The sequence below is a fragment of the Anabas testudineus genome, chromosome 21 (assembly GCF_900324465.2).
Source record: "Anabas testudineus chromosome 21, fAnaTes1.2, whole genome shotgun sequence".
NCBI classification, from domain to species: domain Eukaryota; kingdom Metazoa; phylum Chordata; class Actinopteri; order Anabantiformes; family Anabantidae; genus Anabas; species Anabas testudineus.
The window spans coordinates 10,782,329-10,798,320 of NC_046629.1; the positions used below are offsets into that span (position 1 = coordinate 10,782,329).

The 15,992-nt window shown below is 42.1% G+C and overlaps 2 protein-coding genes across 6 annotated transcripts; both read left to right on the forward strand.

Annotated features, from left to right (window-relative positions):
- The first annotated feature begins 1,043 nt into the window (after positions 1 to 1,043).
- On the forward strand, positions 1,044 to 9,774 carry gja5a (gap junction protein, alpha 5a). Of its 2 annotated transcripts, none has more exons than XM_026377018.1 (2): positions 1,044 to 1,273; positions 7,264 to 9,774. In XM_026377018.1, the coding sequence occupies exon 2, from the start codon at positions 7,352 to 7,354 to the stop codon at positions 8,492 to 8,494; it is 1,143 nt and encodes a 380-aa protein (XP_026232803.1). In that variant the 5' UTR covers positions 1,044 to 1,273; positions 7,264 to 7,351; the 3' UTR covers positions 8,495 to 9,774. The 2 variants fall into 2 exon arrangements, with proteins under 2 accessions (XP_026232803.1, XP_026232804.1); XM_026377019.1 differs by having other exon boundaries at positions 7,319 to 9,774.
- A 737-nt stretch (positions 9,775 to 10,511) lies between these two features.
- Positions 10,512 to 15,960, forward strand: acp6 (acid phosphatase 6, lysophosphatidic). Of its 4 annotated transcripts, XM_026377013.1 has the most exons (12): positions 10,512 to 10,637; positions 11,070 to 11,152; positions 11,494 to 11,719; positions 11,821 to 11,949; positions 12,663 to 12,793; positions 12,946 to 13,025; positions 13,112 to 13,199; positions 13,384 to 13,516; positions 14,203 to 14,303; positions 14,420 to 14,512; positions 14,594 to 14,759; positions 14,843 to 15,960. In XM_026377013.1, exons 3-12 carry the CDS (start codon positions 11,501 to 11,503, stop codon positions 14,975 to 14,977), a joined length of 1,275 nt encoding a protein of 424 aa, XP_026232798.1. In that variant the 5' UTR covers positions 10,512 to 10,637; positions 11,070 to 11,152; positions 11,494 to 11,500; the 3' UTR covers positions 14,978 to 15,960. The 4 variants fall into 4 exon arrangements, with proteins under 4 accessions (XP_026232798.1, XP_026232799.1, XP_026232802.1 ...); XM_026377014.1 differs by lacking the exon at positions 11,070 to 11,152 and having other exon boundaries at positions 10,519 to 10,637; XM_026377017.1 differs by lacking the exon at positions 11,070 to 11,152 and having other exon boundaries at positions 10,519 to 10,637; positions 11,499 to 11,719.
- The last annotated feature ends 32 nt before the right edge of the window (positions 15,961 to 15,992 follow it).

The following is a 15,992-nucleotide window of genomic DNA, read 5'->3' on the forward strand; positions in this document are numbered from 1 at the left end:
CAGTTCCCTCTTCCTCAGTTATACTAAACTAACCTCCTTCTTGCGGTTGTGTTATACGTACTGTAAAGACGTGCAAGTGGCACTTGACATAGAAGCAAAGAAGTGATCATCTGACTTGCCTCAAGGATAAGCTGTGATGTCCAAGTGAAAGAATGAAGGAATAAGGTCAGTGAGTTAGTTAAAATGTGTCTGCATATGTGTGTTGTCACAGTGTCTATTTGAATCTATGATGGTCCTTCAGCAAGAAGGAATCAAACCTACAACGTTCCCTTTACTGTGTAATGCAGGCAGACTGTGGAGCTGAGAAAAAAGCCATGTACTGAAACTCACACTTCCTTCCTTACGTCCTTCCTTCACAGACTAAGGAAGGAAGGAAAGGGTAGGATGATGAGCTCTTTTACTTTTAGACTCTTTGATTGCATCCCAGACTTGAGCAAGTGGTTTCAAAACAGCACATGCTTTCAGAGAAGAAGAGGTGAAGTCAAAGAGAAGAAATCATGAACAAAGTGAGTACAGTGTTTCTGTCAGTCTTTGAACTGGCATCTCACTTCATCACTGTTGCTTTTGTGTTTCACTCATCTTCATGTTTTTCCTTTAGGCAGGCAGAACTTGGGTTTATTAGCTGTGGGTCTTCAAAAGAAACAGATGTCACATTTGTAACACTAATACATAATAGTCTAATATTTAATTCACTATTGGTTTGTCGTTGTTTTAGCCTACTGAAATAAATAAATGTTGCTTTGTAGGAGTTTCACAGCGTCTGTCATGGACAACAGATCTGCAAACCTGAAGTAAGTGAGAGCACTCTGGAAGTTTACTCCGAGCGGAATTGCCATTGATCCCAGAAAACAATTCCACTTCCCCTCCCGTTGCCGGAGAATGCTTCCCAGCAAAAAATAGAGCACCAGGGATGTAAGAAAAAAGAGGAGGAGGGGGGAGGAAGAAGAGGAGGAGGAGATGGAGGAGGAGAGACAGAAGGGAGGGCCATGGGGAGAAATCTTATGATGCCCCTGCTTTTCTTCTCATGCCCCCTGTGTGGGCTACCACTTTGGTTTTGGGACGACACAAAGCTCAGACGTTGTCGTCTACAGCTTGTTGCTGTTGATGTTCAGAAGAAGGAGGTCGTCCCACCATCACACTGAGCCTGTGGTGGTCTGCCAGCCTCTACATCTTTGACTTCCGTCCAAAGGAAGATTTGTCTTACCGGGGGACAGATTAGGAGCGTTTACTTTACGAGAAGAAGCTGCCCAGACAACCTCTAGCAGAATAGAAGGTGAGTCACAAATGAACGTTAGATGTGACGGGTTAGTTTTTTACAATCAGACAATTACTCAGCACCTTACTACAAAACAACAGCACTGGACTCTCTTCATGCAGAGATGATGTGTTGAAGAGCAGGGACAATGGAGTGGGAGGCCCGCTGTGGGTTAGTACCATCTCTGTCAGCAGGTACTGCTACCTCTGCTGCTCTCGTTCTTCCTCTGCTCTGCTTATAACTCTTACAAGAGACAAATATTTTCCAGTGTAGCCCTGGAGACCTTAAATCATAGAGACACCAGTAAATGTGTCCACACTCAATAAAGACAATGAAGAATAGTTATCTGAGGCGTTTTAGAGAATAAACGTTGTTATTCTTAGTTAATTCTACCACAGATATCCCAAATAGCCACGTTATGTATAGATGCTTGCTCAGGTCTGCATGATATATAACTGCACAACAACTCTGATACTAGTGTTTTCTCAGCTAGTGATGGAAAATGATTCCAATTCTTTGCCTTAGTAGTAAAACCATCAATATCACAGTTAAGAAATTCCATCACATGTAAGTCTTGCAAAGTACAGAAGAAGCTGTATAATAAGTATTATGTGATGTACTGTACATGTACTCTAAAATCCTGAATAATCATGAATGTATGAAGTACTTTAATGTTGTAGTGTGCTAAGTTGGGACTGGTTTATACGTGTGAGTTATAATTTACTGTGTAACAAGACATTCTTCACAGTTCATACTCATAAAAGCTTAGACAGTAACTGCAGATATAAATCAGTGCAGTGGGGTAAAAGGCAGTCAGAAGAACAAATCAACAGAAATAAAAATAGCCAAGTATATCAGGCAGTAGCCCAAACTCCATTTAAGTAAACTGTGGAGTAAATGTACATCTCGCTGTGTTCAGATGTTTAACTTAAGAGATTTTAGATTAGTTAAATGTCTAAAACGTGATGTAGCTAAAATGAGTGTCCACAACAAATGTGTTAAACAAGGTAATATCAAGTTATTCAACCTTAGTCTGTTTCTCCTGTTTGACACTGAAGATATAACACTGAAAAATGACCAGCATTGTTATTGTTGTCAAAGTCCCAATTCTCTGCTTGGTCATTAAGAAACTTGATATTTCAGTGGCACAACAGGTGAGATTTGTGTAAAGACGCCTCCCAGCAACAGATAATGAATATATATTGTGTGGTCTGAAAAAGCAGGGATCCAGGGATTTCAGCTGAGAGTGTGTTGGTCTGAAATTTCCTCCATTTAACACCTTGCAGCTGTCCTGAGAGTTCCAGTTCAATGCCATACGCAGTTAAACAATAGATCATAACAGGCCTGTGGGTCTGTGTACAATAGTGGGCAGATGAAGAGTCAGACAGCCATGTAAGGTAGCAGGCAGCACATTGGCACACTGGCTTCTGCTGGTTTGACTGATATATGGCAGCCAAGATCCACACTGGCCCGTAAGTGGTGGCAACAGGTGACTCACGAGTGGGAAATATTCTCCGTCTCATCTCGCATCAAATCCACTTTTTAGGTCACACTATGTATAACCCACGCCTCCGCCAAGCCACTGCAGCTAAACTTAAACATGTTCATCTTTGTTCATAATCCTGGCACTCATGGGAGTGACGCACATGTTACCCCTGCAGCTAAACAGCTGCTGCAACGTAAACTGGGATCTCCGCACGTGTTGGAGTTCAAGCTCAGAAGTTGCGCTTCAAATATAACACTTGAACTTATGATATACATGTGCAAGACATTATACTAATAGGACCAGTAAGCTTTTTGTTTGTTTTACTCTCTACATTATTCCTCCTCACCTCATAAAACACCCTAAATCAAGATTAAAAGTAACCGTCGCTGAGCTAAATAACTGCAGCCTGGGTATGTTTGGCATCCTGTGTATAAGTCTGGTGATTTTAGCTGAGCCTGACAGAACTTGTCAACTTTTCCTCATGCTCCGCTGTTCCACTGAAATGTTTCTGAGCTGTCACAACACCGGTCCTACAAAATGAACTGTTACTGACAAGAACTTTTAGTTATAGCTCTCCTAGCAGACACTATTTGTTTGGGATTATTTCATACAAGCTGTAGAGCAGCTTTTTTTATGCCTAGGCAACATTACATTTTTCATGAAATCTAGGAACTTAAAAATCAAGATAACTGATAATAAAACTATGACAAAAGTAATGAAAACATCAGATATGAAATGAAGAAGTAGGCTATAAGACATTTCACTCCAGAGATTAAACTGTTCCCTCTGAAGAATACCAAAAACGCACCTTAATGCAAACAATTTGTAGTTTTGTTTTAATCAATCCACAGAATTCAACTTACTACCTACAGTAAAATTTACTGAAACAGCCCAAATAAATGAGATTTGAGATGTGACCTAAAGCCAATAACATGAACATGTAGTTTTAATGGTCAGCAGGCTCATCTTCACTGTCTGCATTATTATTCTGATGTACCGTCGTCATCCTCCAGTGTCAGTCTAATGGCCAAATATTTTCCTCTAGGCTATGTAATATACTACTGAGTTTTCTTAGTGTGTTTGACTTTGTCATCAAAATGATACATGGCTTTGTCAGGTAACTCGGTATTTAAGTCGACATGTTGAGATCCTATGTGAGATGGTTTAAAATGTTCGTAAATCCTCTCAGACACACACAGACACAGTAAATGTCAATACATGTAAATACACAGTAAATCTAAATACTTTTTCTTCCATTGTTGTTAGTCTACACGTGTCCCATTAAGAGGAAGCAGACCACTGAAACATATACCCCACCATCTAATTGCCTTTGTGTTTATGAGGCCGGCGCACATCACGGTGTGTATCTTGGTCCTCGACGAGGATCCGGAGTCTGTCAAACAGGGCTTAGAGCTGAAAAGCGCAGATCTCTGAAGGAATGTTTAAATCAACCCTGCCCCCTGTTGTTCCAGGTCTGTGGATGCACTACAGGCTGTGGGGAACCAGTGCCGGGGGAGTACAGAAAATTGGCAGCTCAGCAGCAAAACATCAGCTGTGGCTTTTTATTTTCTTCTGAACCATTTTTCTAAAAGTTAGAAAACTGTAGGCTACAACTGAGACACAGACTCTCTGTGCTGTCTTACATAATAAGACAAGTAAAATGATCCAATCGTTTTGTGAGAGACATGAATCTGCAACCATTGCTTGATGTGCCACCATACAGCAGTATAAACATAGCTTGACGGTCCTATAAAACTTCAGGCTGGGAGGTTTCTCCCAACTGAGATGCTCATCCCACACTGATTCTTGAACCAGAGAATCACTGCCCTTTAAGGCAAAACTGAGGCTGGTCCAGCAGGCCGGAGGATTTATTGTTGTGTTGCATGGCAGAGAAAACACACAGCATTTATTCTTGTTGCTCTGCAGCGAGTCACAGCAACAGCCGTCACTTCACACTGATGCAGTTTAGTGGCTGCTCTTTCTCTCTTCACCTCTCGGAGCTACCTGGCTGCCATCCAGCAACGCTGACTGTCTCAGTCACCTTCAGCTAGGCCAGTTAAAGTTCAAGCTGATCCTAAAGGGACGAAAGGACCGTAGTTCTTGGCTAAAAAGTCGACATTCTCACTTAGTTTATCATATCTCTGACTTTATTTCCATGGAACTTTTACTCACCAACAATCTTATCATCATCGTCATCATCGCCATTATAAGATCTACTTGATGCTTTTAGAGACGTCAATGGACATAACTCAGAGGTGTGCAATACTCCGTTTGAGAGGTTCACTGTTCTGAATACAGCGAAACCAGCTTGTCCATTACTTGTCCTGTACTCTGCCACAGATATTATAAACAAATGTGACAGCCATGATGGTCCACAGGCAAACCAGACTGCTCAGCAAATGGTACTATGATCACAGTAAATCCCTGGTTATTGCCAGGCTAACAGAAAGCCAACAGGAGGGCAGGTAAGACAGACAACCAGCAGTGCCAAAGTGTGCCTTTACAGCCCAGGCGTTCAGTGGAATATGTCGACTGTAAGCTCTTTGCCTCCGTCCTTCCCTCTCCTTTTAATACCTTGTTCATTTCGTCCTTCGGAAATCATATTGTTTGAGATTGCTTCCTCTGAGAACAGGAAGAGGCAGTCAGGGGAGGCAGACAGAGACTCAAACCACTGCCTTTCTCTGGTATTGCTCTTTGTCTACTTTACTCATAAAAGGAAAAATTCCACTCTCATCACTGTGTATGAAGACCAGTGTGTGTACTGTGTGTATTCTTTTATGTGTGTCCAGACTGTCAGAGCACATTTCTACACCAGTGATGAAAAGTAACTAGAGCACATGACAAGATGAGGACAGCCTGTTGTCTGTGTTAACTGATAAGATCCATTTTAACAGGTACCTGCTGCCATTGTGCTGCTGAACTCTCACTCCCTTTTCTCCTCCAGCTCTTGTAGTTTACTTCCAGTAAAGATCATCAGCTGCATCAAGGCAAGGCTATGAGCCAGCTCCTTGAGTGGGACAACGTCCACTTCACTAACTGATGATCCAACCTGGTCTCCAACTGTGACCAGTCTGACGTCAGCGGGTATTCAGTGCATGCTGGAAAACCAGTGTCAGACCAGACTCTTCTATGCTAGGCATGGGAGTAGTCAGGGGTTTAACATTTGATCATTACTGTTTCCTGCCTCTCCACACGCTGATTTTCTGTCTTATTGGTGCATTTATACTTCATAGGGACACTGAGGGAGGGGGAGGGACACATGGTCATGGCCATTTAGACCATCTCTCTCTCACACATAGCCAGTGTCAGCTAGGCAATTCATACTTTGCACAGTGGAGTAAGCAGTAGAAGTAACTTATCTCTGCGGGGAAATGGGAGCAACCACTTATGGATTCCACTTGGAGGGTTGGTAAGAGAGAACATCAGCTCCTTGTTTGGCTTTTTTTTCACTCTCTGTGATTGTAGTGATTATACTGTATGTCCTTTTTTTTCTCCTACTGGGCACACCATTAAAATAACAGTTTGTCTTGACATACAGCTTTTGAGGAATGTATATGTTTTCTATAACAGTGCCAAGTAGGGCCGTAACTTCGGGTGTGTGACGTGTTGGAAAAACCTGTCAAACTGTTACTTTCAGTCCTCCTTCCTTATGTTATAACTCATCTGTCTTTGATCTTTATCTGCACAGTAAAACCTGAAGGTCAGCACACGAACGTCGTTTATATAGATTCTACGGGTCACCCCTCGATGGGGTTTGATGGGTTTTTTTAACCCCTTAATTGACGAGGTCTTTTATGGCACTCATAAAGCTGCCTGGTGAACTACCTTATAGGGTCATTGTCGGCTAAGACTCGCCAGACTGACACTGCCATGTTTGGACCCTACCCAAACTCTCACTAATGCTGCAGTAAAGGGGTAAAAGAACACACACTTAGCAGATAGATGAAGAAATTGATTGATGCTTTAAAATAGTTGGAGATTGCAGCGTGTAGGAGGATTTCATCACTGCGGAGAGGAGAGAGTGGACATCAAAGCACTGTGCTGTTGTTGTGAGTGAAGTCTGATGGTTATGTGCCACAAGCAAGATGGAGACTGTGCAGCTCAGGCCAGGTCACAGCGCTGAAAGGACAAAGTCTCCTCTAGCTTTGACTTGCCCCATGGCAGCCAGTTGCCCTCTCTCTTTGTCTGTCATACATAATTTGGAAACCAAAACGGAGGAATGTAAACATACAACACTGAATATTTTTTCTTAAAACAACCGCGTTATTTACTTTTACATGACTCTCAAGCTTCCGCTCCCTCTATCTCTCTCTCTCATGGGAAATTGGCTGTTCTCATGCCATGGTGTCAAGCCCTCGAGCAAGTCACAGACAGAGAAGCTATTTTTTGTGCATATTATGCCACACACACTTATCCACGTAATTTAATCTGGAGGAATATAAAGTACCTACAGCTGTCTATAACTGATTTGATCTTTTTTTTTTCCCCTCCTCTTCTCCTGTGTTCATCTTCACCACCTCAGTGACCTTTCTCTTCTACTCCACCCTCTTTTTACCCTTTCTCTCCTCACTTTCCAGTGTCTGAGGTGTGTGTTCGGTCTCTGAGCAGTGATGGGGGACTGGAGTCTCCTCGGGAATTTCCTAGAAGAGGTCCAGGAACACTCCACCTCAGTTGGGAAGGTCTGGCTCACCGTTCTCTTCATCTTCCGCATCCTGGTGTTGGGCACAGCGGCCGAGTCCTCCTGGGGTGATGAGCAGAGTGATTTTCTGTGTGATACTCAGCAGCCCGGTTGCACCAACGTGTGCTATGATAGCGCCTTCCCCATCGCCCACATCCGCTACTGGGTACTGCAGATTGTTTTTGTCTCCACCCCTTCCCTCATCTACATGGGCCATGCCATGCACACAGTGCGCAGGGAGGAGAAGAGGCGCAGGAAGGAGCAGGAAGAGAAGGAGGAAAGAGGTGAGGGAGTAGGAGACCTGGAAGGGGAAAAGGACTATCTCCAGCAGAAGGAGAGTGGGAAGGAGATGGCATCTGATGGGACTGGCCGTGTTCGCCTGAAAGGGGCCCTGCTGCAGACTTATGTCCTGAGCATCTTGATCCGCACAGCGATGGAGGTGATATTTATTGTGGTGCAGTACCTGATCTATGGGGTGTTCCTCAAGGCACTGTACTTGTGTGAGACCTGGCCTTGCCCCAACCCAGTTAACTGCTACATGTCCCGGCCCACAGAGAAGAACGTCTTCATCATCTTCATGCTGGTGGTAGCCGGTGTGTCGCTACTGCTCTCTGTGTTGGAGCTCTACCACCTTGGCTGGAAGAGTGCCAGAAAGTGCGTACGCAACAAGATGATGCAGAGGAACAATCACAGGTCTGTGACGGTTGCCGTGTCTGCTGCCTTGGAGCCCAGCAGCCCATCGAGGCCCTCAGCCTCCTGCACCCCTCCTCCTGACTTCACCCAGTGCCTGGCAGCCCCAAGCCCCATGACCGCCATGGCCTCTCATCCTTTTAACACCAGAATGGCGCTGCAGCAAAACTCAGTCAATTTGGCCACCGAGCGACATCACAGCTGTGACAACATAGAGGACGAGGAAGACTTCCTGAGAATGAGATATGACCACACCCCGACAGAGCTGCCCAACAGCTGCTCCCCATCACCCCTGCTTCACTCTGGCTACATGAAGGACAAACGTCGCCTGAGCAAGACCAGTGGGACCAGCAGCCGTGCTCGCCAAGATGACCTGGCAGTGTAGAACAGTACAGGTTCACCACCAGAAAGAGGGGCTGACGAGGAGGGGAGCGGGAGCTGGACCTTCAGAACCAAAGATAAAGAAATGAGGCTCGGTTCAACAAGACAAAAACTCTATTATAATATTGTTGTTTCTGAGTGAAGAGGTCGGAACATGAACACAGATGAACCATTTAGCTGTGCAGCACTGAGGTCTGGCCCATGATTAAAGAGGGTGGACTGAATGTCCAGATGAAAAAGAATTGAGTGGACCATGTATGAGCTCCGTGAGCAGACAGTCGTAGTCCTAGAGCTTGAAAAACTGACAACCAAACTGCAAAAGGAAAATATTTGAAAAAATGAGAACAGGGTAACAAGTGTGATGCTTGACTATTGCACATTTTATGTTTTACTTAAGTAGTGAAAAACAAAAAAATAACTGAAGAAAAGAGACAATGAAAACGTGATTAATGGTGCTGGGTCATTATAACATAAAACACCTCTTTTATTCAATAATTATCGATTACCCTTGAACTTTGAATATTTCAGCCAGCAGTATTATTTTTTCTTCCATTGCAAAACTAAGAGAAATCAGAGAAAACAGAGACTTGATATTGCAATAAACTGTGAAGTTTGCTGCATGTTTGCAGTAAATCAATGTAAAGTGCCTTATCAAGGAGAAAAAAACACCTGCTTCCACATAACATGTTTATGTGAAACTGCACAATTGCACTATTCGTCACCTGTAGGTCAACAAAGAAAAAGTGTCATTCAAGAATTAACAATGACTTAACGGTGTGGACAAGACTATATTCATTAGTCAAATATTTACTGGGGACTTTTGTGTGCATTAGTGGCGAGAGAAAGTCACCTGCTCGAGGGCTAAGCCAGCTCCCTGAGCTCCTGTTGAAAAGGGGTTCACAGACTGATTGGACGGTGGTTGTGAGCAGAACAGGCCACTAGGTCGAAGCATTGCACTTATGTTTTTTTAAGTTGCTCTCCTGGAGCCATCATGTAAATACAGATTTTGTTCCTCTGTGTATGATTCTGTTCTGTTGTGTCTTTGAATGTTTATTATTGCATATCTGCAGTTTGATTTTACTGTAAGCAGAAAGATAAACAGGTTGTGTATAACCACAGTTTGTGATCGCACAATATGCCGATGCAGGTTTGAAATGTTATCCTAGCTACATTTCTACATAGCTGTTGTTCTTTTAAGGAAACATTACTCAGCCTATACTGTACATGTTATTGTACTGTTGGTTCTTTCACATCTTTCACTGCTAACCCATCACACATCAATAAATCATCCATTGCAGAATCTGCTCTGTTGTTCTCATTAATTAAAGAACTTTGAATAATTGGTAATTGTTTGTAGCTTCCACTAGTTTCTATTTTAACAAGATGCATAGGGTTTGATAATTCCTAAATTTAGATATCCCAGATCAGTGTCCTGCCACCACCACACATTTTCAGTCTTTCAATCCCATAAGCCTGGGAAAGATAGGGAGTATTTGCACAAACAAATGCTGTCTGGCCATCTCTGCCAGGAAGCAGAGAACTTCCTTTTTCTAATTTGAAGCTGACATTGAATTGAAAGCTACAGTAGATGTTAAATTCTGGAGTTTGTTTTTGTTATTGTTGTAGAACAGATTCACCTCTGCAAAATATAATTTTTTATCAGATCACACTATGGAGAGTTTGAACCATAACTAGGAAAGTGAGTCCATATGACTTTATATTGAAAAGCAACTTGAAAACTTCTTTAAAAAATATTTTTTGCTTAAATAGATTAGATACAAACTTCTGACAAAGCACACAACAGTTCTGTAAAATGAAAAAACACTTTTCCTGTGTGCAGGAATTAGATATTGTTGATTTCTGTCCCTGCAGACAGAGGATAGTGTTACACTTTACTGCATCTCCTGTATCCTCTCCTCTTATAAAAGAAGAAGAAAGGACAACGGAAATGTAGTTTTATCTTCGTGAAAATTACATTTAACTCTCTGACTAAACGCATGCGCTGCACTACAGTTCCCGACATGCACTTCGGCGTGAACCGGTGGCCGAATAGTTTACTGAATGACAAGTGAATGTATCATTTACTAAACGTTTTATAAAACGCTGCGTTTTCTGTTTAGAGTGGTTGGACTTAACTTCATCTCTCGGTAAGAAACAAGTCGTTCAGTCGAGCTTCTCTGTCTTGTTATATTGAGCTAGGTTGGCTGCTAACACCGAGGTTAGCCCTCATGTTATCACGTTGTTTGGAAAGAGTTCACATTAGCTAGCTGTTCTCTGAATGTGCTCCTGTTAGCAACACCTGTGAGGTGGTGTTGAAATGGTTTACACAAAGGTTGTTGGCCAACTTTATCCGGAATGTCAGAACAAAAACAGTTCTTATGTCACACAGCTTGGTGGTTTTATGGCATTATCTAGTTTTTATCCACTTCCTCACTGCACCAGGCTGAGTTAGAGAGAACTAAACTATAGACAGGAGGGTCCCATTACTGATGTGCTGTGTTCAGGTGATCTCTACAGTCCTGCATGTAATATTATACTGAAGTATAAACTGGATTATATATAGTTACTTACTGCTACAGCATCATCATCATCATCATCATTATCATCATCATCATCATCAACGTGGACTGACCAGGAAGTTAAACTTGATCAGTGAACAAAGGTTAGTGCCTAAAATAAACACAAATACATTAAACAGCTGAAATTAACTGTGTGTTTTTGTAGTATTCTATGATAATACTGTACAAACAATATTTTCTAACTATACAATTAATGATTGAATTAAGGAAATAAATGGCACAGCGCTTGATGATTAATTTAATCATAAGGTTCAGTCTTACTATGTAGCACACAGGGGGCTTTCTTGACACCACCAGAAAATTATTATTTCCATTAATATTACTGTCACTATGATAAAAGTTTTTTTAATCTTCTTCTTAATAGTAACCCTAAGGCGTGTGTAGTTAATTCAGACAAGCTAAGACAATCTGGCTTTGTTCACAGCGTAGCTATGAGGACTCTCTGGATGAAAGGAGGTGTTGTGGGTTCATTGTCTGTGGCTTTTGGCTCAATGTTGTGGTCAATGAAGAAGACTGAATCTGACCACGCTGCCTCCAGTTGTACCTCTGCCAACACAAAACCAAGTTCTCCCTATGAACTAAAATTGGTTCAAGTCCTCTTCCGACATGGTGCCCGAACACCGCTGAATTCTATACCTGACGTGATGGAGGTAAAACGTGTTTTCATTTAATCGAGTCATTTAGCCTTTATAAATGTCTATAAAGGTTTATCTTTATAAATGTCAATCTGGGCATATTTGTCTCGTCAAAGGCTCAGTGGGTGCCGACACTCTTGGAGCCTCCAGCACACACCCACATGAACTATGTAGTGACAGATCTTCACGGTGGCCCCAGGCCCCCAGCTCCTGTAGAAGACAGCTATCGGAAAAACGTGCTGCCTGTGAGTATGTGTTGTTGTTGAATGCATTCAGACAGTGGAACCTGTTTTCAGGTTTTCAAATTCAGGTGCAGGAACTAGTGCACTTGGGTTGAGGCTTTCTACGAGCATAATGACTTAATGTATGTTATGTTGTATCTGCAGGAGCAGAAAAACAAGCTTTTACATCGGACATAGTGCAATCTGGTGTCGTTTACACTTACTGAGACCAGAGAGTCATCACTTGTGTTTTTTTCTTGCTAGAACAAGTAATGTATGTTTGCTATGGAAGAAGCCAATGACAAGTGAATTTGGATTAATAGTTTGTACATATGAAGCAACCTGTGGCTTTACGCTCATATTTATTCATTGATGTAGTTAGACTTTCTCCCTCTAGTGGCAACTAGGATTCATTACAAATCCTATGGACATCACTGGCCTGGGTCCATTCATCATCTCCTCTCCGTGCCACTGTTCAACTGTTTGTCGAGGTTCCCAGCGAGATATTGTGCCCTGTTTGCCAGTTTTTCTGTGGAATTGTTAGTTTCCTGTGCTGACTTAGCTGCTTCGCCAAAGAGGTTTAACTGCACTGGATTTAGCTTCACAAACTAAATCCCACATTATGGACTCCTGCCACTTTTGTACCAAATTGACTTTGGATTCCTGCATGTGATCACATTTGTGTGTCTGTTAAGCTCCAGTGAGTAAATCTTGATTCTGTTTTTGGGGTTTGGCAGGGTGGCACGTTCCCTGGTCAGCTGACTACAGTGGGAATGCAACAGCTGTATGAGCTGGGCAAGAGGCTGAGGAGGAGATACATAGAGGAGAGTCCCTTCCTCAGCTCCACCTTCAGCCCAGCTGAGGTCTAGTAAGTGCTACACATCATCATGACGGATGGCACAAACACTTTCTGTATTCTACAGTGTTGATAAATTGGGTTCATGAATACAGCACAGAGCCTAAATTTACTATTTTTGAGTTGGCTGCCTTCCATGACCTCTTTTTTTTTTCCATTTTTAGTGTGCGCTCCACTAACATTGTGAGGACCATTGAATCTGCCAAGTGCCTCATAGCAGGGCTTTTCCAGCAAAAACAAAAAGGTAGGGTAGAAGCCATCTGCACATGTTATTTATTCTATTCTGGATTTCATCTCATCTGTTTTTGCAATTTTCTGTTTTCCTTGAAGACATTGTACATATATTAACAACGGAGGCACCATCTGAAATCCTCTATCCCAACTATCATGGATGCAAGATGCTTAAAATCCTTGCCGGGTATGTAGATTTTCATGTCAGGCACACAGTCATGCCAAGCCATGACAATCCCATGCATTCTCTACCCAAAAGTGGAATCTTGAATAATGTGTTGTGCAAAATTATAAGCACAGTTGAGATGCCTCTGACAGGTTGTCATGGTGTATCTGTGTTTTATAGCTGACACTGTGTGTGTTCTGTGCAGCCACCGCTGGGCAGAGTCGTCCACTCTGCCAGACATTGCAGCAGACCTGCAGAGCATCCAGAACGCACTGGGCATCGCTGCTCACCAGCACGTCGACTTCATCCTCATTAGGGATGACATGGTTGCCAGAGAGGTGACACTGCCACATCATGATTCATATGACTTTTATTAGGTCTCACCACAAGTTATCAGAATACATATGATTATTATTAAAACTTAGCCTGGCCCGAGGCTGCAACCTAGCAAGCAGCTAGTTATGTAAGTTGAAACTCCAACAGAGTTCATCAAGTTAGTAAAGAAAAAGTAAAGTTTAAAAAGACAGATCCAGCAGGATGTGAGTTTTAATTATGACTGAAGATATTTCAAAACATGTGCATAGATGTCAAATCTAAATATTTCTGATTAAGTCAGTGAACAAAATTCATTAATTGACTAGAGGCTGTAAATTAGTTTTTGTGCAGTTAGACGAATAAGGGAACAGTCGACTACAGCTATCAAATAACCATCTTAGATATGTGCACAGTGAGACTGCTCCAAGATTTAAAACAAGACAATGGGCAACTATATTCAATTCAATGAAATAGAGTTGTATAGTTACCCTAAGCCCCACCCATGTTATAAAAGACAAACTAAAGAAACACATACAACCATATTGTACTGAAAGAACATAAGGCTACTCTTAAATATCCCCATAATAATTATGGTTAAGGGGGGAAATGGCAGATACCTGTATCTCATAATAACAGCTCTGGAAAACAGTGAGCAGAAACCTCCGTCAGAGCATGGCTGACACTGTGTCTCGTTTTTGCACGTTAACAGGCGCACGGCCTGCCGTGCCCACCCGTGCTGGACACCTGGAGGAATAAAGTGGAACAGAGAGCTGTGGACATGATGTGTCATATCTATGAACCCAGCAAAAGGTAAAAGATTAAACAGAGTCAGGAGATGTGGATGCACAGGGGTTTTAACAATAATATGATCTTATGCATCAGTTCAACAGGTTCCTTTAACTCTTTTTGTTATGTTTTCTTGGCAGGGAGAACTTGCAGATGTGTGTAGGCCCCCTCCTATACACACTGTTAGCCAATATTGATGAGAAACTGCAGGGCACCTTGTCAGAGCCAGACAGGTTGGACAGACCAGGATGGACATACCAATTTCTTACAAATGTGACTGCAAACAATTAATGTTAAAATTCTCTCTCAAACAGGAAGTTGTTTTTGTACTCTGCACATGACACCACCTTGATTCCCTGTCTGATGGCTCTTGGGATCTTTGACATGAGATGGCCACCATACGCAGCTGATATAACACTGGAGCTGTACAACCACCGGCAGACCAACGAGGCCTTTGTCAAGGTGTCATACATAGGGCAGGTAGGAGAATGTGTCCATGTATATTTGATAAGTTGTTGCATTTTTCTGCATGTGCTTTACTCCTCTCGTTTATCTCTCTGTAGGACCAACATATTCCAGGTTGTAGTGGAGTCTACTGCCCTCTGCAGGAGTTCAAACAGGTGCTCTCATCGTACTCACTGACCTCCGAACTCTACCAGTCACTTTGCAACAGCACAGAGGGTCTGAGCAAGCACTGAACTCTCAATAGGCTTTCACATATGAACACAGTGTTATGACATTACAATCTTACAGTCACACATCATGGGTGTTTTTACGTCCTCACATCTCACTCCATCCAGCCACCACCAGGAGACCACACCAGGACAAAGTCCTTGACTAGACCCTTTTTTGAAGACTTCAGTTTACGTTGGACTTTGAATTTCATAATTTCTCATCACCATGTAACCATGTCAGTAAAATGTTTTATATAGGCAAATTAATTTAATAGTTATGGCACATTGACAAGACCATGTGCAGAATGTATGCCTGACATCAGATGCTTAGTGCATAGGTGTCCTTTTACTGTGTTTGACTTGATTATTAAGGGTGGCATTATTGTGTTTCTTATTGTCAACAAATCCCAAAAGACTAAAACCAACAATGTTTTACTGTTTTTAGTACCTTTACAAACAGGTAAGGTTTTTTTAAAAGTAATTTCCCAACAAGGCCTCACTCTAGCATGGAGTAAACTGACTATTATCAGCTTCAAATTTCATAATCTGCAGAATGCAGATATGTGATTGATTCTGTTTTATTTTCTAAGCTGCTTTTAAGACAACAGTAGAGGTATACAGCACAATAGCATAAACTAATATTTTGCCACCATAAAGTATATAACAAGTAATGGTTGCACTCTTTTGGGGTATTTGTTGACAAAAAGATACATAATTTTAGTTGCCCTCTTCCTCAAATTTGGACAATATGTAACCATAACATGTAATGTTTCTGCCAGTTTGGTTAGTTCACAGCCAAACCTTTCATATTCAGTCATTTCATACGTCTGGAAAACATTTGATGTACTGTATCTACTGGTTCTCAACAAGTGCAGATATCAGATTGTACCTTAGTGTGGAGGTGAATCCAGAAACCTAATAATGCTGTGTTACACTGACATTACCTCAATATCCTGCTACTTAATATGTGAGGTTTGGTTTGGACTGATGAGGCATAAATAAAGAATTTGACCAATTTTTTTCTGGCTCAAAATGGATG

Coding starts and splice junctions, on each gene's coding strand:
- acp6 (XM_026377013.1), top strand. CDS start 11,501: ATGAGGACTCTCTGGATGAAAGGAGGTGTTGTGGGTTCATTGTCTGTG. Junction 14,304..14,419: donor ATCTATGAACCCAGCAAAAG/GTAAAAGATTAA, acceptor TTTTCTTGGCAG/GGAGAACTTGCAGATGTGTG. Junction 14,513..14,593: donor ACCTTGTCAGAGCCAGACAG/GTTGGACAGACC, acceptor TCTCTCAAACAG/GAAGTTGTTTTTGTACTCTG.
- gja5a (XM_026377018.1), top strand. CDS start 7,352: ATGGGGGACTGGAGTCTCCTCGGGAATTTCCTAGAAGAGGTCCAGGAA.